The sequence below is a fragment of the Dama dama genome, chromosome 8 (genome assembly GCF_033118175.1).
Source record: "Dama dama isolate Ldn47 chromosome 8, ASM3311817v1, whole genome shotgun sequence".
NCBI classification, from domain to species: domain Eukaryota; kingdom Metazoa; phylum Chordata; class Mammalia; order Artiodactyla; family Cervidae; genus Dama; species Dama dama.
In genome coordinates, this window is record NC_083688.1 from 44627068 (window position 1) to 44653604 (window position 26537).

The 26537-nt window shown below is 35.9% G+C and overlaps 1 protein-coding gene, 1 long non-coding RNA gene and 1 other non-coding gene across 5 annotated transcripts in view; 1 reads left to right on the forward strand and 2 right to left on the reverse strand.

The window, feature by feature from the left end:
- The window catches only part of HYCC2 (hyccin PI4KA lipid kinase complex subunit 2), a 57044-nt gene that overhangs the window by 11554 nt on the left and 18953 nt on the right, over positions 1-26537 (forward strand). For all 3 annotated transcript variants that reach the window (XM_061149019.1, XM_061149017.1, XM_061149018.1), the window contains 6 exons: positions 2740-2839; positions 10772-10847; positions 11754-11855; positions 18717-18896; positions 22210-22290; positions 23674-23789. In XM_061149019.1, the coding sequence (XP_061005002.1) occupies positions 10797-10847; positions 11754-11855; positions 18717-18896; positions 22210-22290; positions 23674-23789 (530 nt within the window). In that variant the 5' untranslated portion in view covers positions 2740-2839; positions 10772-10796. The remainder of the gene's footprint in view (positions 1-2739; positions 2840-10771; positions 10848-11753; positions 11856-18716; positions 18897-22209; positions 22291-23673; positions 23790-26537) is intronic.
- The window catches only part of LOC133060978 (uncharacterized), a 38165-nt gene continuing 31257 nt past the window's right edge, over positions 19630-26537 (reverse strand). The window contains exon 5 of the long non-coding RNA XR_009693881.1: positions 19630-20268. This is a non-coding gene — a long non-coding RNA (uncharacterized LOC133060978). The remainder of the gene's footprint in view (positions 20269-26537) is intronic.
- LOC133061130 (U6 spliceosomal RNA) lies at positions 21767-21868 on the reverse strand. The gene has a single exon (XR_009693958.1). It is a non-coding gene; the product is annotated as a U6 spliceosomal RNA (small nuclear RNA).

A 26537-nucleotide genomic window follows, 5' to 3' on the forward strand; every position in this document is an offset into this window, starting at 1 on the left:
ACCCCGTGGACTATGGCCTGCCAGGATCCTCTGTCCATGGAAGTCTCCAGGCAAGAATATTGGAGTGGGTTGCCATTTCCTTCTCCAGGGGATATTCCCGACCCAGGAATCGAACCCAGGTCTCCTGCATTGCAGGCAGATTCTTTACCAACTAAGCTACAGTATTTCTCGCAGCAGTCTTGATTCCAGCTTGTGCTTCATCCAGCCCAGCATTTCGCATGATGTACTCCGCATATAAGTTAAATAAGCAGGGTGACAGTATACAGCCTTGACGTACTCCTTTTCCAATTTGGAACCAGTCTGTTGTTCATATCCAGTCCTAACTGTTGCTTCTTGACCTGCAGACAGATTTCTCAAGAGGCAGGTTAGGTGGTTTGGTATTCCCATCTCTTTCAGAATTTTCCACAGTTTATTGTGATCCACACAGTCAAAGGCTTTGGCATAGTCAATAAAGCGGAAATAGATGTTTTTCTGGAACTCTCTTGCTTTTTCGATGATCCAGCGGATGTTAGCAATTTGATCTCTGGTTCAAATTGATCTCTGCCTTTTCTAAATCCAGCTTGAACATCTGGAAGTTCATGATTTGTGTACTGTTGAAGCCTGGCTTGGAGAATTTTGAGCATTTCTTTACTAGCGTGTGAGATGAGTGCAATTGTGCGGTCGTTTGAACATTCTTTGGCATTGCCTTTCTCTGGGATTGGAATGAAAGCTGACTTTTTCCAGTCCTGTGGCCACTGCTGAGTTTTCCAGATTTGCTGGCATATTGAGTGCAGCACTCTCACAGCATCATCTTTTAGGATTTGAAATAGCTCAACTGGAATTCCATCACCTCCACTAGCTTTGTTTGTAGTGAAGCTTCCTAAGGCCCACTTGACTTTCATTCCAGGATGTCTGGTTCTAGGTGAGTGATCACACCACCGTGGTTAACTGGGTCATGAAGATCTTTTTTATATAGTTCTTCTGTGTATCCTTACCACCTCTTCTTAATATCTTCTGCTTCTGTTAGGTCCATACCATTTCTGTCCTTTATTGAGCCCATTTTTGCATAAAATGTTTCCTTGGTATCTCCAGCAGATCTTCCCAACCCAGGGGTCAAACCCAGGTCTCCCGCATTGCAGGCAGATTCTTTACCAGCTGAGCCACAAGGGGAGCCCTTTTATTTATTATTGTTATTTTATTTGTTATTAGTTATTGTTAATTATGGGCTTCCCTTGTGGCTCAGTTGGTAAAGAATTCGCTTGCAATGAGGAGACCTGGGTTCAGTCCCTGGGTTGGGAAGATCCCCTGGAGAGAGGAATGGCTACCCATTCCAGTATTCTAGCCTGAAGAATTCTGGGACAGAGGAGCCTGACAGCCTACAGTCTGTGGGGTCACAAAGAGTCAGACATGACTGAGTGATTATTGTTATTATTTATTTATTTTTGTAGTTAAAGAACATACTCTGAATGACTCAGTTTTCTTATTGTTTGCCCTGTTGGGTTTTCTTGTTTGGTTTTGTTTTCCTCAATTGAAAGCCTAGTATCTGTATCCTTAACTTTGAAAGTCTGTCAGAGACCTATCTCTACAGAGCTTCCCAGCATAGCTCTCAAGTCTGCCTGCCTGCACTGCTTCAAAATCTGGCAATTGTCTCGGTGGTTCCAAATTCCCAAAGTTCAAAAAGACAGTCTCCTTAACATCAAATGTCTCTTCCCAAAGTGTTACCAATTTCTTGTATATCTTTCCAGAGACATTCTGTCAGTCCTTTTCAAGTTTTTTCCCCATGGCAAAACTTCTCATGAAATAAAAAATTTCATGGGATAGCCCAGTGTGTAAGAGATGAAAAGTCAGCTGCCAGTCTTGGAGTAGGAGGTTTCCCGATGCACCTTCAGTTTGAAAAACTTTGGAGAATTTAGTATATGTGCTGCCGAAGCGAGTACAATTTTGGAGAATTTAGAGTGATAACGTCATTTAACTCCAAGAGAATTTTATTGCAGTATTCCTTGTATTAAAAAAGTATTTTGTGATGAACTATTTCAAAATGTTAATTTACTCTTGATGTTTTGGATTCTGAAGTTGTGATGAATTTTGAATCAAAGAAGTAGAGTATAATGTGGTCAGCAACTGCATGATAGTAGTTATGACTTTATGAGAAAAGTATTTTTCTTTTCTTTCATTTTTTAAAGTATACTTTAAGCAGTTTGAAAATAATTTTTAATGTTTTTGAACTTCAAGTAGTAGCATTTTCTGTGTTCTTTCTCAAAATGATAAACTTTTCAGTCTGTGAAATTCATGCAAAATTGTAATGTGGCTATTTATATTTATTATTTAAGTTCTATTTTATGCTACACATTAAAATTTTATTGATTGTTACGTCTGTGTGTGTGTGTAAGATCACTGTAATGTTTCAAAAATTGGATTTATAGGCTTTTTGACTAGGAAGTAACTTATTTTTGTAGATTATTCAGGTTAACCTCCAGAAATTTTAAATAGCTTACTCGAAGTCTTTATAGATATTTAATAGTAAATTTGAAATAAAACTCAGACTTTTCTCCAAATCTGATGTTTTAAAAATAAGTTTGATAGTGGTATTTGAGTATCTCCTGGTCATAATAGAAAACTTAAAAATAATCCTAATAATTTTTTAAATTAGGTAAACTGTATTATAAATGTATTTTCAAAATTATTCTTTCTCCTTTACTTTACATTCTTGATAATATTCTCTCTCGGTATTTCACAGTTTTTCATTTTCACTTTTTGTAGAGTTGGAAAATATTTAAGTCTCAACAAATGAATTCCACACTTGAACTCTGCTGCATTCCTGTGCCACCTCCTCCATTAGAACACTGATCTTACAACAGAGGTAAAATTATAGAATTTAACTTTTTAAAGGATAAAGAATGAAGTTCCCATAGTTAGACAGGTTGGAATTTTTGGTAATTTTTGGTGGGTAGCTTCTATTTACTAAGCAGTTTTTACCTAGGAGACTTGAAATAATCACATCTTAATTATTGCCTTTTAATTTTACTTTTGAAAGTGTTTCCTTTTTAATTGTTGTCTTTAAAACTTTTTGTTTCCTAAACTTTGTAGCTCTTAAATTATTGAGTTTACTCAGCATAATTGTGTTGTCTAACTACATCTAGATCAGTGCTGTTTATAGAATTTCTTTGATAATGTCTGTGTTCTACGTCTGTGCTTCTAATATGGGAGACACTAGCTACATGCAGCTACTAAGTGCTTGAAATATGGCTAGTGCAAGTAAAGAATTGGTGGGTTTTTTTTTAATAGTACAGTTTTTTTTCTAAATTTTTTGGCCATGCCATGTGGCTTATAGGATCTTAGTTCTGTGACCAAGGATCAAACTGAGACCCTCTTCTGTGAAAGCTCTGAGTCTTAACCACTGGACAGCCAGGAAATTCCCAGGAATTGATTTTTAAATTTTATTTTAAAACTGGACAGTGCAGCTCTAATGTTTTACTTAGAGTTTGGTATTTACAATAATAGCATGTATTAAGTGCTTTGTTTCATACTTATACCTTGAAATATGTAGATAGATAATGACCTTGTTTGAAAATTTGCAGTAACAAAACCATTTTTTACTGTCATATGTCACCCTGATAATTGTATAGCTTTTTTTATCCAATAATTTTGGTCCATTAGAAATCCTTGAGAGCCTTTAGAAGTCCTTGAGAGCAGTTATCATCGTTTAGCTCACTGCTGTCTGTTAACTTATTTAACCTTTAAAATAAATTCTTTGACATAGGTAATCTCCATTTTATAAATGAGGGATTTGAGACCACAGATTAGTTAAGTAACTTTCTCAAGTTAATATAAGTTGTAGGTCATGGAGCTGGAATTCAAACTCAGGCAGTCTAGAGCAAAAGCCTGTACTCCTTATAACTAGTAGGCCCTATTGCCTGTTATATCCTGTTAGTTGCTCAGTTGTGCCCAACTCTTACAGTGACCCTGTAAACTGTAGTCCACCAGGGGCCTCTGTCCATGGAGTTCTCCAGGCAAGAATACTGGAGTGGGTAGTCATTCCCTTCTCCCAATCTTCCTGACTCAGGGATATGAACCCCGGTCTCCTGCATTGCAGGTGGATTCTTTATCATCTGAGCTACCAGGGAAGCCTAGTTCTCTCTAAATTGTCCATTTCTAAAGAAGAATATATATCCTGATGATCAGATAAGATACAATATATATCTGTGTAGGTAGTGGAGAACTTAACTGTACTTGTACAAGTTTGTGAATTTGCTTTCTGACAAGTAGTTATTGATCTCTTTAAGATCATATTTTAGCACTTTATTTCTTTTATTATGTTTTATTCAGATCTTACTAATAAAGGTTGCCATTTCCGTGGTCACTGAAAAGATAGTCATTTTCTGTGATAGCCTTTTTTGTTTCATACTCTGGAAGTGAGGCAGTATGGGCCTGAGTCAATCTGCATGCTAGAACATCAGCTTGATTTTTGCTTTTAAATATAGCTTTTATATACCAAGTCATGGGATGAGTGTAATATGCAGCAGAAGAAATGATTTTCAGAATTCTGTATTGTCTATTTAAATAAAAAGAGGACTTGCAGTATGTTAATAACTATGTTCATAGCCACCTCTAAATGCTAAAAGATGCTGATTCTAGTTAAATACATATATTTAAATTTTTTCTTTGTAGTCTACTGGTTACAAAAGAGGGCACTAAAATATATTTTTAGGATTTTAGATTTAGAAAGTAACTTATCATTGTAGCGACCTGAAGCCCAAAGGGTTTAAGTTATTTGTCCAAGATCATATAAGCTTTGCGGTTCATTGATTCAGCAAATAGACATTAAGTACCTGTGATATGTCTGGATACCATAAAATACTTGTTAGCTTTGAGTTCATAGTGAGCACTCAGTTGCGAGCAAAACAGAAAAGGACCTTTCTATTCTCATGGAATTTGTAATCTGTTAGGAAAGATAGACAATAAGTAATAAGGTTTTATAAGCAAGGTATAAAATCCATGTCCATAGGAAGAAAATGAACTGTTTTTGTTGGAAAAGGGGAAAAGGACTTCTGTCTAGATAAAGTGGTCAAGAAAGGCCTGCTGAGACTGACAGGATTGGCATAATTATTGTAGGACAGCACTACAGGCTGGAACAGAATCCCTGGTGTGAAGGTGTGCATGAAGTGATAGAGACCCTGAGAAGTAAATATGGTCAGAACATAGACAGCTCTGGGGGGTGAAGTATGAGCTGTGAGAAAGGAACAATTACATCTTTCAACCATAGATTTTAGTAGGTATTAAATTCAAATTCCAGCTCTGCCACTTAAATTGTGTTGCCGTGTGTGGATCACTCAAACTTTACACTTTAGTTTTCTTATCTGTTAGATGGGGATAACAGGTGTTTTATAGTACATAGTATCCTGAAGATTAATTATGTACTGCTCAGTGTTTACCGTGTTTGTACAGTGTTTACCTTCAGTTCAGTTCAGTTCAGTCGCTCAGTCGTGTCCAACTCTTTGCGACCCCGTGAATTGCAGCACGCCAGGCCTCCCTGTCCATCACCAACTCCTGGAGTTTACTCAAACTCATGTCCATTGAGTCGGTGATGCCATCCAGCCATCTCATCCTCTGCCGTCCCCTTCTCCTCCTGCCCCCAAATGTTTCCCGGCATCAGAGTCTCTTCCAATGAGTCAACTCTTCACGTGAGGTGGCCAAAGTATTGTAGCTTCAGCTTCAGCATCAGTCCTTCCAGTGAACAGCCAGGACTGATCTCCTTTACCTTAGGAACTCTATTACCTGTCTTTTTGAAATGAAAGAAATGAAACACAGGGTTTAAGTATAGCTAGTAAGGAGACAGAAGTGGCAACCCACTCCAGTGTTCTTGCCTAGAGAACCCCAGGGACGGGGGAGCCTGGTGGGCTGCCGTCTATGGGGTCGCACAGAGTCGGACACGACTGAAGCACCTTAGCAGCAGCAGTAGCAGCAGAAAGGGGGTACGATGATTTAAACATAGTTAGAATGATGTGCACACTTCCAGTTCCAAGATAAATAGGTCATAGGTATGTAATGCACACATAGGGAATGTAGTCAATAATATCGTAACAAATTTGTGTGGTGAAGGTTGGTAACTCGTCTTATTGCAGTGATCTTTTCATAATGTATAAAAATACCAAATTTTTATACATATCAAAAATATCAAATATAATATTGTATGTTAATTATAACTCAATTAAAAAAATAAACATAGCTAGAGTTAGTGACCTGAAGCTTAATCTGGCTCCAGAGTCTGTGCTCAGTATGTGTTCTGGGAATCCTTTAAGTGGATCTGTGGAGTTAAACCTGATTTTCATACTAATACTAAGATAGTATTTGACTTCTTCTTCACTGTCATTCTTTGGTGAATATACCTTGAAGATTTCCAGCAACAGATTGGATGCAGAGGCAAGTATAAGATTTGCAGAAATTGTAAAACAGCACTATTCTTGTCACTATAGTTGTTTTTGTTTTGAAAAAAGAAAGTTTCTTTTTAAAATGTTATTTGTTAACATGAAATGGGCTTATATAAGAAACTTGAATTTAATGGGTTTATGTAATAAATTTGAATTTAATGAATTAATAAACTTGTAAAATGTAGGGGTGAAACAGTGTCTACTGAGACAAAAATTGAGGCTAAACCACTACATTCTATTTCCTGTCATTAAATCAGATAAAGTCCAAAAGCAGCTGATACAGTGTTTATACTTAAAAGGCTCACTGATAACTCTCTTTTTTCTCACTTTCAAGACACGTTTTTTCACATTTTTGAAATCAAGATGTATATTGCCCAAATATGCTTTTCAGCAGCCAGGCAAGTAAATTTTGAAATAGCAGTAATCATTCATATTTGGTGTTTTGGGAATTTAGCTTTGTGTATTCATTTAGTCAGTTATCATTTCAGTTGATTTTAGTAAAACCACATAGGGTTGAATTGTTAACTGAATTTTTGCCCCTAATTGTTACTTAAAATGTCTACCAAAAAAAAAAAAATGTCTACAAAATATCACAGTATAATACAGTTTTGCAGTAATAATTTTCTCAGCAGAAGATTGCCTTACACATGGCAGTTAATTCAAAGACGGCAAAATTGCCAGATCTCTGTCTCTAATTTCAGACCTGAGCAAGGTTAGTATGAATGACTCATGTATCTGGGAGAATATCTGCCTGTCAGAAGTTTCTGGATGATTTTGAAAGAGGCTCTTAGTTTCCATCTGTATTTAATTTGGAAAAAATAAAATTATTAAGCTTAATTAAACAGAAAATGCAGAAGATATTTCAGGTTTTGTTGTGACCAAAAATAAGTGTCATTGCGAAGGTGCTAAATAAATTGAGTTCATGAGCACAAATAATTAAATCAGATGTTTGAGTACCTTCTATGTGCCTGGCACTTGGGACACTGCCTATCCTTGTGAAGTACAAATTCTAGTGGGAAGGCCAACAATAAGTAAATAATTAGAACATTGTACATGAGCTATGCCTCATTTTAAAAAAAAGATTATTTACAGATTTTGCTAAAATGATATGAAGGAAAGGACAGAGTGTTAAGGGTTGGAGGGAAGAGCATGTGGAGGCAGCCAATATAAATAGAGTAGACACAGGGGACTTCTGTGAAGAGGTTAACATTGAACAGCCATATACAGAGAACTAGGAGAGTGTGGCAAGTGTAAAGAGACTAAAGGTGGCCAGAAATGTAAGGGATAATTTTTAAAAGTCTTATGGGATTATATGGATAAGCTTGTGCTCTTATCCTTTAATTAAGCATTTTGTTTCATTTTAATAAAGAATTATTTCTTAATTTGTTAATAAACTGCTATCTTAAAATTAGTATCATAAAATCAGGGAAGTATGGTGTTTGGGTTATAATTATTATTATCACCACTATATTCTCCTGTCTAAAGTTAATTAACTTGCAGTCACATAAAAAAACAGTATTGATAGAAACTAAAGTGATTTGACATGGCAAATTTGTTTTTATGGGAGATACCATATAGAAATTTAAAATGAGAAATTTAAAAAAACAATGAGAAATTTAACTTCGATGTAATACTTTTTTTTTTTTAACTGAAGGTAGTCATCAGGATTACTTGGGGGAACTTTTTCAAAATGTATATTCTGGGCTCTGTATCGGGGATTCCATTAAAGTAAATATCAGATTAAAAAGTTTTGTGCTTCTTTCAAAAAATAATGTTTGATTTTCTTTTTAATTTTAAAAACTGTTGATGTTCTTTGTAAAGAATTTGAAAATTTTTTGATTAATTGTACTTGCTTTTTGTTGTCCTTTTCTATAAAGAAGTCAGTTGTAGTCAAAGTATAGATATTTCCTAAAACATAGAAATAAATCTTAAGTCATCTTCAGTATTTTAAATATTTATCTAAAAACTTGTTCACTTTGATTTTTTTTTAAAGTATTTATTTTTGTGTGTGTAACAATAGCTAGTTTGAAATGATGAAAAAGAATCACAGTTGCAACAAGAAACTATAAACTGTTGACCCTTGAACAACACTGGTTTGAACTGAGCAAAGCCACTTATACTCAGATTTTTTCAGTAAATACATGCAGTGCTGCACAGTACATGGTTGGTTGAATCTGCTGATAGGGAGGGCCGGCTGTGGGAATTGAGTATCCTTGGCTTTTGGTATCCACAGTGGATCTGGAACCAACCAACAGAGAAGATTTTACGTAGGAATCAACTTAATTTGAATGTGTTGATCTGTGTGAAGAAAACACGGAATTTATACAGCCATAAAAAAGAAGATTTTTAATAAAGAGCAATGCTGTGCTTCTGTATTGGATGACTCAATGATGTGAGGATGTCATTTGAAATTAATTTGTAAATTTAATTCCTATGAGGATGGAGTATAGAAAAGAAAGTTATCAGTAGAAGTCTAATATTTAACTAGAAGAATAAAGCAGGCAATAATAATGAAATACATTTTTAGGAAAAAATTAATATGGGACTTGTACTATTATAAAGTGTTAAGTCATTCAGTCGTGTCCAACTCTTTGTGACCCCATAGACTGTATATTTACAAAGTGCATTATAAAGCCACAGTAATGAAAATATTACAGTCCTGGTACAAAATTGGGAATAATAGCTCATAAATAGTTCCAAATATATGTGGGACTTTTTGTTGTTGTTCAGTCACTGAGTCGTGTCCGACTCTTTGTGACCCCAGAGACTACAGCACGCCAGGCCTCCCTGTCCATCACCAACTCCCAGAGCTTGCTCAAACTCATGTCCATTGAGTCAGTGATGCCATCCAACCATCTCATCCTCTGTTGCCCCCTTCTCCTCCTGCCCTCAATCTTTCCCAGCATCAGGGTCTTTTCAAATGAGTCAGCTCTTCACATCAGGTGGCCAAAGTATTGGAGTTTCTGCTTCAGCATCAGTCCTTCCAATGAACACCCAGGACTGATCTCCTTTAGGATGGACTGGTTGGAGCTCCTTGCAGTCCAAGGGATTCTCAAGAGTCTTCTCCAACAACACAGTTCAAAAGCATCAATTTTTTGACACTCAACTTTCTTTATGGTCCAACTCTCACATCCATACACGACCAATGGAAAAACCTTAGCCTTGACTAGACGGACCTTTGTTGGCAAAGTAATGTCTCTGCTTTTTAATATGCTGTCTAGGTTGGTCAAAACTTTCCTTTCAAGGAGTAAGCATCTTTTAATTTCATGGCTGCAGTCACCACCTGCAGTGATTTTGGAGCCCAGAAAAATAAAGTCACTGAATAATGTATGTATTTTTCCTCCCAGCTTTTCACATTTACATAATTTTTAATGGAATTATAACTTATATACTATTATACAACTTGCTTTTTCTACCTGGACATTTTTCCATTTTAGAAAACATAAATCTACCTTCTTCAATGGCCTTATTTTGTATAGTGTGTATGTATGTATATGTTTATCATCATTTTGCTATACATACATGACCCTTGATTTCTAACTTTTTTACCTTTGTAAAAATCTGTCACATTGTTTATTCTATTATGTATAACTTATTCCAGTTGTATATTTGGTAAAAGCAGGGCTTCCCTTGTAGCTCAGTTGGTAAAGAATCTACCTGCAATGCAGGAGACCTGGGTTCGATTCCTGGGTCGGGAAGATCCCCTGGAGAAGGAAATGGCAACCCACTCCAGTATTCTTGCCTGGAAAATCCCATGAACGCAGGAGACTGGAAGGTTACAGTCTGTGGGGTCACAAGAGCCGGACACAACTGAGCGACTAAGCATACACACTAGGCATGGACTGTACGTTTGTCTTGGGTAATGTGCAATTTGATTTTACTTAGTAAACTAGATTTTGTTACTTTGGAATATAGTTGTTGGGGAAAATATAAAAGCATTAGGAAATTAGGTTTCAAACATATCATTAAAGATAGAACTTATTTCTTTATAAACAATTTTGTTTTAATTGAACACTAGTCTGAAACTGGGGCTTGCCTGGTGGCTCAGCAATAAAGAATCCGCCTGCGATTCAGGAGACACAGGTTCGATTCCTGGGTCGGGTAGGTCCCCGGAGCGGGGCATGGCAACCCACTCTAGTATTCTTGCCTGGAGAATTCCAAGGACAGAGGAGTCTGGCAGGCTTCAGTCCATGGATTGCAAAGAGTCAGACACTACTGAAGCTACTTTCAGGAAGGCAGTCTAAAAGTAAGCCTCCTTATCTAAAATATGCACTAGATGAGTTTCTCCTTCAATGAAAGGCACACATGATTTCCTGTCCTCAAATTCAGTGCCTTTTTTTTTTTTCCCCTTTTTTTTCTTCCAGAAAAGAGGAATAGAAGGTAGAAGAGATGCTGGGAACTGAACGTGGTGTTGTGGAAGAATGGTTATCAGAATTCAAGGTAAATTGCATTGAGAATGAGAATGTGTCATATGATTCTGTATGTCGTAATTCAGTGTATATGTGTTCATGGAGAAACTGACACAAAAGTTATAAAATGGGAATGGCAAAATATGAAATAACTTGTTTCTATAATTGCACCTCTTTAAAAAGACACTAATGTGAATAATTGCAAAAGACCCTGATGCTGGGAAAGATTGAGGGCAAGAGGAGAAGGGAGCAACAGAGATGGTTCGATGACTTTAACGACTCAGTGGACATGAGTTTGAACAAGTCTGGGAGATAGTGAAGGACAGGGAAGCCTGCTCTGCTGCAGTACATGGGGTCACAAAGAGTCAGACATGACTTAGTGACTCAACAACAACAAATAATGTGAATTATGGCCAGAAGATACTACGTAAAAATGAATCTAGTTGTTAGGATTGATCAGGTAATATATAAATTTTAAGATATATTCAATAAAAGAAAGGAAGCCTCCAAGCTTTAATAAAGCATGGATATCAAATTTGTGCCTTATGTTTTTATTTCCTGTGATTAAAAATCACTCATTAATTTGCCTAAAAACTGTATAATTTATTAACAGTATAGAAATAAGTGTTTTGTGAAAATAAAATACAGGAATTGAAATATATCCCTCGCTGGTTTTTTTTACTAAAGTGACTCATTTCAGCAAAGCTTGTGTAATATGTGATTTCTAATCATTTCTCATGGTTGACTAGTTAGAAGAATTGTATAACATCCTAATTTATTTGTTTTATTAGCTCATGGTTATTTCATGTATTAATTATTTCTTACTTTTCTTAATTGACTCTGTTATAAATTTTTTTGAGAGGGACTCATATAAATTTAAGTCTTTGACTTCTCAAATATTAAGTTCACTTTAAGTTTCCTTTGATGTTTCTTTTAGGCATTACCTGACACCCAGATCACCAATTATGCAGCAACTTTACACCGGAAAAAAACACTGGTACCAGCCCTCTATAAAGTTATTCAAGACTCAAATAATGAGGTAGGACAGTTTATAAGAAAAATGATTTCATTGTACTACATAAGAAATACGTGTACTAAAACACATATATGTAAGTTTTGTAGTTTTCCTTTTTTTTGTTTAATCCTTCCAATGGGACTGGAAAACTTTCTTTCTGCTTTTTTTCATTCTCATAGTTGCTTTGGCTTTCCCCATGACCTCCCTCTCCATATTTTTTAATGTTTTGATTAAATTTGTTCCAGTTGAGGACGGCATATTTTAATTCTTGGTTTGAGTGACCTCCATCTTAGGAGAGTATTTATTTAATTTGAAACTTTCCTTGTTTCATGTTTTGGAACGTTTCCTTCCTGGAATCTAAATTTTAGCCATACACTGTTTGAGATTTATTTAAGTATTGTTTGCAGTCCTTCTATTGACAGTATAGAACTCTGTGTAATCACTGTAATCAGAGAATTCAGTGAAACTGGTAACGTGAAATGTTGCTGCTAGTAAATTTAGCTTGAAAATGACCAGAGAAAGCCTAAATAGTCACGATCAATAAACTTAGAGTAAGAGTTTGCTATTGTTTAGCCTTGTGCTAGAAGGGGAAATATAGTGCAGCTATTGACTCTATATGTTAACTTATGCAAAATACACACATTATCTTTCCATTAACACAATAGTATGACATACAGTTTTATCACCACTGGATTCATGTATGCTTTAAAATTAAATGAAAGGAACACACAGGAAAGTAGCTTCTTATCTTCCCAGATACAGCCTCCAAGAGTGCCTCTGCTGTGTACTGGAGTGAGTTTGAAGAAGTTCAGGTAATCATCTCCTAACCAGCAGCTTAACTTAAAGTGCATCTTCATTTTTGTCCTATCACTAAAAGCTTGCTTATTGACCTCTTTCTTTCCTATCTCCTAAACTTGGATTGGCTCTCAGTTGAGCTTGCATCTGTTGCTATTTGTAGCAGCAACCGCAGGACTCATTTGCTTCTTTTTCTCTTGCTATGTATTTTTGAATGTTTTGTAACTTTAGGTATGGTAATGGACACATATGTTTATCCTTCTTGGTCAGGAGTTTTCAGAATTCTGTGTGAATACTGAATGTATGTATTCCCTTGTTTTGTCTTAACATTAAGCTTTGCTTATTAAAATATATTTGTTTTATGCTTTCTTTTTAAATTGTAAGTTCTTCATGGGCAGCGGTTATATATTTTTATATCTGTTTATATATATATAGATATATGTATGTTAATTCCCTAGAATGTAGTATTTTATCACTAGTAAATATTGATTAGAAGAATAGTGAAATACATGAAGGGAATTCCCTGGCCGAGTTCTAACCACTGGACTGCCAGGAAATTCCTGTAGAAGTTTAATATTCCATATCATGACCAATCTATACTATATAACTCGTTTAATCTCTAGACCAACATGTTTCTTTTTCTCCTTTCCCTCCTTCCCGATCCCTTAGTCACTGCAGCAGTTCTTCTTCTTCGACTTCCAGAAAACCATTGACCCTGCTGCTTCTGTATGCTTTAATTGCTAACTTCCCTCTTCTCTTAGCCACATTCCTCGGTCCCTCATTACAGTCGTTCCCTCGCACACCTTCTCAGCCCCTTCATTCACATTCTTCGGGCAGAATCTCAGCACTGGATGAAACCCGCCTATCCATCTGCTTCATGCTTGTACCTGAGCAGCTCATCGTACCTGGAGAAAACAGTTTTGTTGACTTTCTCCGCTTAAATGCAGGACTGAGAATTAAAAATGAGCATATAATAGTTCATTGTACACTTTCCCACTGTTACCATTTTTTCCTCACACTTACCATTCTTCCTCATTTTCAGTTTGCTTTCTGTGTCATTATAAAAGAAGGAAATAGTTGGAAACTATTTTCCTACTCAAATCTGCCACTCTGCCAGCATCTCTAGTCAAACTCTCGTGCTATTTCTGCTGTTCAGTGGATGAAGTGTCTCAGATTGTATCAAAAACTATCTTTTGCACTTAGGCCTGGATCTCATCTTCTCTAACCACCTCAAAGATTGCTCCTGCAATTGCCTGCTATTTTTCTTCTATTGATTTTTTTTTCCTTTCTTGATGAAAGGAATATGATAAACAACAATATTCTGTTTTTTAAAAACCTTCTTTGATTTGCCTCCTATTTTATCTACAACATTTTCCTGTCCCCCTTCCCAGTGAACTTTATAGTATTGCTGTTCAGCCTCTGCCTACTTGTGCTCATTTCCTCTCCTCATATTTTTTCATTACCCACTCATATTTGGATTCAGTCTCCATTATTCCACCCAGACTGCTCTCAATGCATTCATCATATGGCATGCCTCTTAGTAATTATCATGTCAAAACTATTTGCTAAGTTTGAGAAAAGTGTAAGTTATTCTTAACATCTTTTGCTGTAGGTGATAGCACCATTTAAGTATAAGTGTTAGTTGCTCAGTTATGTCTGACTCTTTGCAACCCCATGGACTGTAGCCTACCAGGCTCCTCTGTTCATGGAATTCTCCAGAAAAGAATACTGGAGTGGGTTGTCATCCCCTTCTCCAGGGGATCTTCCTAACCCATGGATTGAACCTCTCCTATATTGGCAAGAGGATTCTTTACCATCTGAGCCACCAGGGAAGCCATATCTACCTATATTTCTGTCTGTTTACTTATTTATATGCTGTGCCACATGGCATGTGGGATCTTAGTTCCCCAACCACGGATTAAACCCAGGCCCTTGGCAGTGAAAGGACAGAGTCCTAACCAGGGGGACTGCCAGGGAAGTACCTTGCTCTTTTTCAAACTCTGTGGGGAGGTCATTTCTGATACTGAGAAACTGAGAACATGATGCATGATACATACGCTTGGAATTAAAGATTTTAACAGTATATTGGCAAGTTTTTAATAGTCTTATTTTGCAGTGGTATCTGATGAAAATTTACTGGATTGCCAGTCACTCCTCTGCCCTCCTTTTAAACAAAAAAAGTATTAATTTTGGTTAATCTATATTTCTTTGCAGTGCTTATTAAAATACGGTCTCTACATGCTAACGTACTTGCTACTAAGGACAGGAAATAAGGTCTTTATAACATAGACAAATCATAATAGTACCACAGCCAGTGAAATTTAGAGAAGGCAATTTTAGCATCTTACTGAAGAGGAACTAGATTTAAAACATAGACATATATTTTCAATTCTTAAATTTATGAAGGGAACAATGTTTAATTCCTCTAAAGAGCTGAATGTTGTTGTCAGTACTTTAAAAAGCTACCAGCAGTTGGCCATTTTCAAGAGTTCATTACTTCATTATTGGCACTACATAGACTATACTGCTTGAAATTAAGCAATCCTCACCTCTTCCTCCACCTCCTTTCTGGTATAAGAAGAGTCGTATAGTGAAAACATCAAAAGATCTGAATTCTGGTGTCTTTCTCCACCACTAATTTCTGTGACCTTGGGCAAATTGTCTTACTGGTCTAGACTTCAGTGTAAGGGGAGAGTTGGCATGATTTTTAAGATTTTAAATTCTATGATAGTGATTTCATATAAAGCATTTGGTGGTTAGTAGACTAGAAAGTATGTAAATTTTTTTAGCTTTAGAGTTCTTAAGAGTTAAGCTTAAGTCATCTAAATAATATTAACTGTACAAGCAGTGTAGGATTTGTTGACTTTAATTTACTATTGTGAAAGTAATGACTCTGTTCTGAAGTGTTACATTATTAGAAACATATATCTACATTCAAGCAGTTTTACAAGTGTGTATATATATTATCAATTAGAATAGAAGTGTATAAATTACTGAATTATTCCTTTTTTTAAAATTTATTTTATTTTATTTATTTGGCTGCACGGGGTCTTAATTGAGGTATGCAGGATCTTTGATCTTTGCTGCTGCATGTGGGATCTAGTTCCCTGACCAGGGATCAAACCTGGGCCCCCACCACTAGGAGCATGGTGCTTTAGCCACAGGACCATCAGAGAAGTCCCTGAATTATTCCTTTTTTTAAAGCTACTGTTACATTATTATATGTAAAATAGATAACTAATATGGACTTAATATATAACACAGGGAACCCTACTCAATAATTCTGTAATGACCAATATGAGAAAAGAGTCTAAAAAAGAGTGGATATTTTGTTAAAATGTCTAATTTGAAGAATCTCTCTCATGGCAACCATTAACAGTGAATACTCCTCCTTTAGTATGTCAAATGATAACTTTGACCTAGTCCAGTAATTTTTTCCCCCTGTTATACCTAAGCTCATGCTTTAGTCAGTCACTCAATCATGTCAGTCATGTCTGACTCTTTGTGACCCCATGGACTATAGCCCACCTGTCTCCTCTGTCTTACGAAACTCCAGAATACTGGAGTGGGTAGCCATTCCCTTCTCCAGGGGATCTTCCCAACCCAGGGGTTGAACCCAGGTCTCCTACACTGCAGGCAGATTCTTTACCTTCTGAGCCACCAAGGAAGCCGAAGCTCATCCCTTAGGTCTGTCAAACTTTAACAAATTTATTCAAATACAATTCTGTGAGCACTGCCGAGGGCCAAGATGGTATGTTTCATCCTTCTTAAAAAAAAAATACGAACCTACTTCCTGAATCTCACAGTTTGAATGATGTCAGGCCCTCTCTAAATTTTAGATGGTTAATAAATACAAGAAAAGGATTCAGCAAAATAAAGAGTGGGTATATGTGTATGTGTAACTGATTCATTGTGCTGTATACCTGAAACTAACACAACCTTGTAAATCAATATACACCAATAAAAATTTTTTTAAAAACAAAAAGCTGGTGTTAAATTTTAATTTACATTATTTTATAGTTTCCTTTCAGTGTTTTATCTGCATTTTAAGATCATAGGCAGTTTTGTGTAGTCTAGCAGTTTTGTGAAGTTATTCTAGCAACACCATTCTAAATTAGCAGTATAAGTTTAGGAGGAAGGAAGCGGTTTATTAAAACTGCTCATTTTCTTCTTAAGATTATGAAGTTCCTTATGTTATATTTTGTGATATTATATGAAAAATTATCAAGTTAAACATTGGAAGGGCTATTTCTGTATACTTCCTCCTTTTCAAAGTCTTTCCAGTAAATACAATTAGCAAGATTTAAGTCAGTCTTAAAATATAAAAGTAATCTATTTTATTTATATGTCTTTAAATGAAAAGGTCAGTTTTCATTCCAATCCCAAAGAAAGGCAATGCCAAAGAATGCTTAAATTACCACACAGTTGCACTCATCTCACATGCCAGTAAAGTAATGCTCAAAATTCTCCAAGCCAGGCTTCAGTAATATGTGAACTGTAAACTTCCAGATGTTCAAGCTGGTTTTAGAAAAGGCAGAGGAACCAGAGATCAAATTGCCAACATCTGCTGGATCATTGAAAAAGCAAGAGAGTTCCGGAAAAACATCTATATTTCTGCTTTATTGACTGTGCCAAAGCCTTTGACTGTGTGGATCACAATAAACTGTTGAAAATTCTGAAAGAGATGGGCATTCCAGACCACCTGACCTGCCTCTTGAGAAACCTGTATGCAGGTCAGGAAGCAACAGTTAGAACTGGACATGGAACAACAGACTGGTTCCAAATAGGAAAAGGAGTACGTCAAGGCTGTATATTGTCACCCTGCTTATTTAACTTACATGCAGAGTACATCATGAGAAACGCTGGGCTGGAGGAAGCACAAGCTGGAATCAAGAGAAATATCAATAACCTCAGCTATGCAGATGATATCACCCTTATGGCCGACAGTGAAGAAGAACTAAAGAGCCTCTTGATGAAAGTGAAAGAGGAGAGTAAAAAAGTTGGCTTAAAGCTCAACATTCAGAAAACTAACATCATGGCATCCGGTCCCATCACTTCATGGGAAATAGATGGGGAAACAGTAGAAACAATGGCTGACAATTTTTGGGGGCTCCAAAGTCACTACAGATGGTGATTGCAGCCATGAAATTAAAAGATGCTTACTCCTTGGAAGGAAAGTTATGACCAACCTAGACAGCATATTAAAAAGCAGAGACGTTACTTTGCCAATAAAGGTCCATCTAGTCAAGGCTGTGGTTTTTCCAGTAGTCATGTATGGATATGAGAGTTGGACTATAAAGAAAGCTGAGCGCAGAAGAATTGATGCTTTTGAACTGTGGTTTGGAGAAGACTCTCAGAGTCCCTTGGACTGCAAGGAGATCCAACCAGTAAATCCTAAAAGAAATCAGTCCTGAATATTCTTTGAAAGGACTGATGATGAAGCTGAAGTTCCAATACTTTGGCCACCTCATGCGAAAAACTGACTCATTTGAAGAGACCCTGATGATGGGAAAGATTGAAGACAGGGGGAGAAGGGGACGACAGAGGATGAGATGGTTGGATGGCATCACCAACTGATGAACATGAATTTGAGCAAGCTCTGGGAGTTGGTGATGGACAGGGAAGCCTGGTATGCTGCAGTCCAAGGGATCGCTAACAGTCGGACATGACTGAGTGACTGAACTGAAAAAGTTGAAATTTAAAGTTTATTTCCAAAATGACATTTGACATTCTTTTCTTCCAATAGAAATTTTTAAAAATGGAAGATTGTAAGGTTGGTAGGAACAGAAAAAGAAACTCACTAACTATAAACTAGTATATTAGTTAAAGGACTGATTATCTAAGAAGTTAAATAGTATAGTGTGTTGAAAGAGATGTTGATATTAAATGGACATGAACGACTTCTTATAGAATTGGTCAGTTCAGTGTGTAGTTTCTGTATAAATAGAGAGGTTTTGGTTGCACTGATTTCGAATAAGCAAAAATTAATATTGAGAATTTATTTTTAAAATACAAGTATATGTGCCTTTAAAAAAACACAGTTACAGCCAAAAGAATGGAAATAGCTAATGCACTTTATTTTCTTTTTAGCTCCTGGAGCCTGTCTGCCACCAGCTGTTTGAGCTCTATCGTAGCTCTGAAGTTCGACTTAAGAGGTTCACACTGCAGTTCTTGCCAGAATTGATGTGGGTTTATTTACGGCTTACAGTTAGCCGAGACAGACAGAGTAATGGTTGCATTGAAGCGCTTCTGTTAGGAATTTACAATTTGGTAAGTGGCAAATAATAGTTTGGAAAATGTCAATTTTTTTTTTAAGTCCTCTGAAATAATACTTACAGAATAGTTAGAGGAAAAGAAATTTAAATGTCTATTGATTAACTTATTTGAATTAAATTGAGTACACAGGTGTTCAATGTGTGCTAGTAATGCGTTTTATAAAGTAGGTAAAGCTGTTGTAATTGACGAAATTATTAATTTATGGCTTATTTTTCTGATTTCTAAATTGACTAATATTTGTAAACGCCTTGCATTAAAAATTTTTAAGTTTATTTTTAATAATCATTTGATAAAACATTATGTATCTGATACTGTATTGTTCATGAAATTGTTTTCTTTTAAGAAATTCTTAAGTACTTTAAACATTCTGGGTTTTTTTTTCTCATGGTGTCCTATTTAGAACATTGGTGTTGAAATTCCAACCCCTTGAATTCTTGTATTCTGTGTATACCCTGTAAACAAACACTCCGCATAATAAAACTATGTAGATGAGAGGTACCTCAACCAAAGTACCTCACAAAACATTTTAGTCTACAAAAAATATTCTTCTGCACCATTTCTCTTAAGCATTATCTCTTTAAAAATATTAAAGAACATTTCCATCACTGAAATCTGAAGGAAGAAACCTCACCTTTGAAGTCACTTGTATTTTGTTTAAAAATAGGCCCTGCCACTTACTGGCTGTTTTAAATTTAAGCAAGTTACATAATGTCTTGATGTCAGTTGCCTCATCTGTGAAACAGAAAGTAAACATTGATAGTAGTATTAAAAGCAGTTAGAAGAGCTCAGTGTGTCGCCTGAGGTGTTCATTGAATATTTACCGCTGTTATGATAAGTAGTAGTAGCAGTAATAGAAGTGGTATCATAATTAAAGGTGAGTTTTAATGAAAAGCTGGTGTAGGTATAAAGTTATTTTGCTACCTTGCCTGATTTTTTTTCTTTGAAAATAGGGAATTTTGTTTCATCTATCATCATGTCTCTAGTGCTTAGCAAATGTTTATTGATGTAAGTTTTCATTTGTATTGTTTGGTATAATAAACTTCAGTGGTGGAACAAATGAAGCAAAAAATTTTGGGATGCCTGACAAGTTCTTGACAGTACTTGTTGGTGCTATGGTTTAATTATCTTTTGGTACCTTAAAAATGGTGTACTATTTTAAAAACACTCAATTATGTATCATAAATATAACCTCAGGTTTCTATCTTCTTTTAATTCCCTTAATATCTTTGTTCTCTCATGTCTGTGGTTCTCAATTTTTCTTACCACCCTGGATTTCTTTGGTGTATTCATTTCTCTTTTTTCTTCTTTTCTCACCCCAACACTTCTCCCTTGCTTCAGTAGCCTAACACCTTCTTCACAGATATACCTGGATAAAAATCAAAAGTATTTGACTTAATTTGAAATTTAGGGAAAGAATTAAAATTTTATCCCATAACTTAAATCAGGCCCATTCATCTTAGTATAGACTTTCTCTGAGACACAGTGGCTCGGATGTGGTAACTAGTTTGACTACAGAGTGGTTAAATGATTTCTCTAGGGATTTTTAAACCAATTTCCTGCCAAAATTAGAGGTATGGCCATTGTTCACAGGCAACTGATACTCTCCTATGACACGTTAAACTCAGAAACTGGTTCTCAAGGAAAGTTCTTTTGGGTTTGTGTTTTGGTGATGATAGTTGTCTTTTATTGTTGTTTCTTCCTTTTATGCTGTACAACCACTCATCTCTCTGACCACCTTCCTTTTTAGGTCTACTAAGGGTAGTCTCTCTCTGGATTTTATGCCAGTCATGTATACTAATATGGTTTTAAAAGAAACAGATTATAAGACAGTAGACAAAAGGATTGGTGAAGGAGGGGCATTTCACCCCTCTAATTGCTAGCGTCTGTAGGCAGGTTTTTACTGATACCTGTAGAAGACTGGAGGTGCCAAAGACTGTAGATATAAATGCCATGACCTTTTCAGTGAAAGATAAAATGCTTTTTAAAAATCACAGGGATGTTTCTGTAGTTCAGTAAAAACTATTAAGTATGAACTTATGATTAATCACTTGGACTAGTACCATATAATTATGTTAATATGTAGCTTATTTCAGGTCATTAATTTATTACTGAATAATTGTAAGATTTTCTTTTAATGTAGATCTCTTGGCTAAGACCTTTAATTTTAATCTTTTATATGGGAATTCTATTTTTAGTTTTCTGAAGAACCTCCATACTATTTTCCATAGTGGCTTTACTAACTTATATTCCCACCAACAGTGTAGGAGGGTTCCATTCTCTCCATACCCTCTCCAGCATTTGTTATTTGTAGAGTTTTTAATGATGGCCATCCTGACTGGTATGAGAGAGTACCTCGTTGTAGTTTTGATTTGCGTTTCTCTAAAATTAATGATGTTGAGGCTTCCCTGATAGCTCAGTTGGGAAAGAATCCACCTGCAATGCAGGAGACCCTGGTTTGATTCCTGGGTTGTGAAGATCCCCTGGAGAAGGGATAGGCTAGTATTCTTGGGCTTCCCTTGTGGCTCAGCTGGTAAAGAATCTGCCTGCAATGCAGGAGACCTGGGTTTGATCCCTGGGTTGGGAAGATCCCCTGGAGAAGGGAAAGGCTACCCACTCCAGTATTTTGGCCTGAAGAATTCCATGGACTGTATAGTCCATGGAGTCGCAAAAAGTCAGGTACGACTGAGCGACTTGCACTTTCAGCATCTTTTCATGTGCCTACTGGCCATCTGTATGTCTTCTCTGGAGACATGTCTATTAAGGTCTTCCCTTTTTTCAGTTCGGTTGTTTGTTTTTTTGTTCTTGAGTTGTATGAGCTTTTGTATATTTTATCTGTAACATTTGCAAATATTTTCTCCTATTCTAAAAATGTGGAACACTTCACAGTTTTGCATGTCATCCTAGGGCCAGGGCTATGCTAATTGTCTCTGTTATCATTCCATTAATCTTTTAAATTCAGCTAGTTTCTACTAAAAGATGTGATTACTTGTAATCTCCCTGGCTGGCCTGCAAATTTATCATGAGGATTTATATGTGTGCCTATTTCATGTCTTTATTTTCATGGTATTTTTGATTAATTGTATTATTATATCTCTCAGTGTCTCCCAAAGCATGTCAACTACCAAAGTGTTCAAATTTGCTAATTGGTTAAAGATACACAAGGGTAATAATATTTTTATTACCATTTCTAAAAGTCTTCCTCAATTGCCAATTATATATTTGTTAAATTAAGAAAGCAATTATTATTATTTTAATAGACTTGTGTGACTATTTCATTATCTCTGGATTTTTTTTTTTTTAACCGTAGGAAATTGCTGATAAAGATGGAAACAATAAAGTTCTGTCTTTTACCATCCCTTCCTTATCCAAACCATCAATATACCATGAGGTAAGTAAGATTGGAGAGGTAAAATTTTTTAAAATTATCAATATATTTAGCAAAAGTCAGTTTCTACTAGAGATAAATTATTCCTAATACATCTTTACAGATTTGTTTCTTTAAATGTAGATGTTTGTTATTAGTGATATAAAGCTGAGCTGTTGTCAGGAGAGATAGAAATTAATTATTGGAAAATTTTCCTCTAGTTCTGGTTTATTTCTTTTTTATTCTTCTACCAGTATCATCGCTGGTCTTTTCTATTATATGAATTTTTAGAAATATTCCTTTAAATTTTTAAAATCATCCATATTAATTAGAAATGATCTATGTTAGATTGATTTTTTACTATTTTTTAGGAAAATAACTACTTAGAAGAATATTAACACAGTAATTATTTCATTTCCATTTAAAGTAGTTTGATTGATGCATTCTAGATATTCAGTAACCTTACACTTCTGATTTTTCCAGTATTTATTTGGTTGAAGATTGTGAGAACACTAATAATTATGTAGGTGGATGGCTCCTATTGACCTGAACTCCTGCCTGCTCTCTTTAAGGATATATGTTATGAATCAAGCTTCTTGTCTGTCAGGCCTTTAGTGCATAAAGTTGTGAGGAAAGCATTTAAATTAACTAATTTACTAGTAGTCTAAAAATTAGATTCAAAGCAAACAGTATCCAGTTGCTTCATAGCTCAATGCAGCTATTTATTTTTAATTAATTCCCCTGGGACTTTGTTTTTCGTTGGAAATAGAATGCCTCTTACTTAACCAAGGCTGATTTTAGCATAGAACATTTCTGAATATTAGATTTTAACTGTGTTCTGTGTATCAAGTTATAAAATAAAATGGAGGGTAGTGAGACATTTACAAATTGATGGTTCTAACTTTAGAAACATGAAATCAATTACGTCACTATTAAAGAGAGTTTTGATCATAATATTTATTCTTGTTTGTAGTATGCGATTATAACTCTCTACACCTTGCTTTCTTAATGTAAGATTAATGAGAGTACCAGCCTCCCTGAAGTTAGACATACCTCCGGGCTTGAATGTATAGTCCCCAAGAGTGCTCTGAGTTCTGGAAGCAAATTAAAGTTATTGCATTTGTAGTCTTTTATTCTTTTAAGCAACTTTTCTTTTTCTGTGTCCTAAATATAGATTCATTCCATAATATTTCAAAAACCAAAACAGTGTATTTTTAGTTTTATATATCATATATATGTTTTAAAAGGAGCTATAGAACATACATAATTGAAAAATTGAAGAGGTTTTGAAAGAGAAGAAGAAATGGTCTGAATTGCCTTTTGTTGAAGCAGAATTAAATATCCTTATGTTACAGATTTTTACTTTATTTTAAAGACACAATCTCATATTTAACCTTGTTTTTATAGCCCTCCACAATTGGATCCATGGCCTTGACAGAAGGGGCATTGTGTCAGCATGATCTCATCAGGGTTGTTTACAGTGATCTTCATCCTCAGAGGGAAACATTCACTGCACAAAACCGGTAATAATCAAAACTGTAGATGTTAAAATTGTTAATTTACACTTAATAGCTAGCTGTAATTACTTTGGTTCACGTTTGGTATGAGAAGAGACATAATTGTTTTCCAGAATCGTGTACCATGGTGGCTCAGATGGTAAAGCGTCTGACTACTATGCGGGAGACCCGGGTTCAGTTCCTGGGTTGGGAAGATCTCCTGGAGAAGGAAATGGCAGCCCATTCCAGTATTCTTGCCTGGAATATCCCATGGACGAAAGAGCCTGGTAGACTACGGTCCATGGGGTCGCAAAGAGTCGGAAACGTCTAAGTGACTTCACTTTCACATTCACTTGTAGTCCCACCAGCAATGTGTGATAGTTCCAGTTTCTCAACGTCTTTACCTACTCTTTTTTTTCCAATCTTTTTGTTTATATCTATCTTAGTGGGTATGGAAAATGGTATATCATTGTGCTGTTGTTTCTGCTATATGTTTTACTTTTTTGTACAGTCAGCTATATCAGAAATACACACTTTTTTTTTCAAAGTTAAACATGCATTAGTTCTAGAGATTATTAAGAAAAACTGCAGTCTCTGGCTCCCCATGCCTTCCACTTCTCCTTTCCTATATGTAACAGCTTTTAACCAGTGGTTCTCAACCAGGGCACTTCTGCCCCTTCGGTGAACGTTTGTCGTCGTCTGGAGACTTGTTTGATTGTCACAGCTGAGTGGGAGGGAAGACTGCTATAAGCATCTCAAGTGTAGAAGTCAGGAGTGCTGTTCAGCGTCCTACCACGCCTGGGCCGGCCCCCCACAACAATCTAGGCCAAAATGTCGATAGTGCTGAGGTTGAAAAATCTTGCTGTTAATATTTACCATCTTCGTAGTAATTTACTGCCTTAAAATGTTTCACTTTGGGGCATTATCTAATAATTTATCTCTATGAAAGATAAAAATTTAGGTTGTTACCTCTCGTCCTTTCTTCTCAGTATAGTTATCTTGTAATTCTGGAGAATCCGTTATTTAAATTTCTCATTATTATGAATGATTTTTTTTTTTTTTTGGCCATGCTGTACAGCATGCAGGATCTTAGTTCCCCAACCAGGGATTGAACCCATGCCCCCTGCATTGGGGCCGTGGAGTCTTTAACCACTGGGCCACCAGGGAAACCCCTTGAATGAACATTGCTCACCAGAACTATTCAGAGCTGAGCTTTGTGAGTGGTTACTTTTCCTCTCCTGCTATCTTTTTGTTTTCCTTGAAGTTCATCTTTGACCTTTTGTTTTCTTTGTTTACTATGTGCTTTGTAATTTAACCCTGTAAATTTTCTATCAGTTTTTTACGTAGCCTTCCAAAACTTTGTTTATACCACTTATTTTCTCAATTTTATTTTCCTGAAAAAGGAGCTCGCAGAGCCTCGACTTACTGCGATCTGGCCTGTGTTTCCCGCTTTACCCGGCGTTTACTTGTTATCTTGGTATTTCCCCTCACTGTTACCCTGGGAACTCCCTTTGTCTTCTTCCTGTGTGGATGGAGCCACTGTTTCTTGCACCCTGTATCCTCATTCTTTGTTCCTAGTATTCTGAAATTCCATGTGGTATTTCTTGGTGTGAGTTTATTTCCTGTTTGTGCTGAGCAGTACATGGGCCTTTTCAATTTGGACACTCATGTCCTTCAGACTGGGAACTTTGCTTAATTATTTTTTGTTAATTAGTTTAGCCTCTCCATCTTATCTAGTCTTTTATTATTTGTCCTTTATTTATTTGGTCTTTTCTTATCTTGCTTGTGGAGCTTTTATTATTTGGAGCTCCTGTTGTGGTACTCTTTCCTCTTCTATTTGCCATATCTTTTTCCTTTGGCTTCACTTTTTATGGTATTTCCTCAACTTCATCCACCAGTTCTGTTCCTGAGTATTTAATTTCTGTCATCATATTTTGTATATCTGGAAGAGAATTTGACCACCCTAAGAGGAAAGACTTAAAGATATGGACAAAATACATCATATTTTGTATATTCTGAATGGTCTTTTAAAATAGTTCCTATTTGGATTTCTTTTTGTTGTTTTTTTTTTTATTTTTGAAACAGCATCTCATTTTTTAGAATATTAATGATAATTTGCTTTATTTAAAGTTATTTTTTTCTCTTTTATGTTTATTGTGTGCTCCAAATTGTGTTCCCCTGCCCCTGTTTCTTTATTTTGACCTTATTTTTCTATTAATGAAGTTCATCAGATGTCTGATAATCCATTTTTCCCTGCTTATGTTTAAGAGCAGGGAATTTAAAAAAATGAGACGCCAAAACCATGTTGGCAGGGGCTGATTGAGTATAAACTTCACAACTTCTCACTGGGCCATTCATCTGGGGAACTTCCCAAGTCCGTATCTTTAAGTCTTTCCTTTTAGGGTGGTCAAATTCTCTAAAGAAAACTCTTCTAGTTTCTTAACCAGAGGGCTGCTAGCATTCTGATGGTCAAGTGGGGAAGGAAAACTTGAGGTCTCAGTATCCAGTAAGACCTATTCTACTTAAGTTTTCTATTTTCAGTATCTTCCCATCCTCCCCACTCCAGCCCAAACCACAATTGTGCTTCGTGGTTCCCTGGTAGAAATTTCTCTTTTATCCTTTCAGAAAATAAGTCTTCAGTTTCAGAAAATAAATCTTCAATGAACCTAGCAGCATAGAGAAGGAGAAAGGATCTGAAGATGTGAACTGCTTCTGTGTCATACTTTGAACTCAATTTTTAACTTTTCATTTTGAAATAATTTCTGACTTAAAATA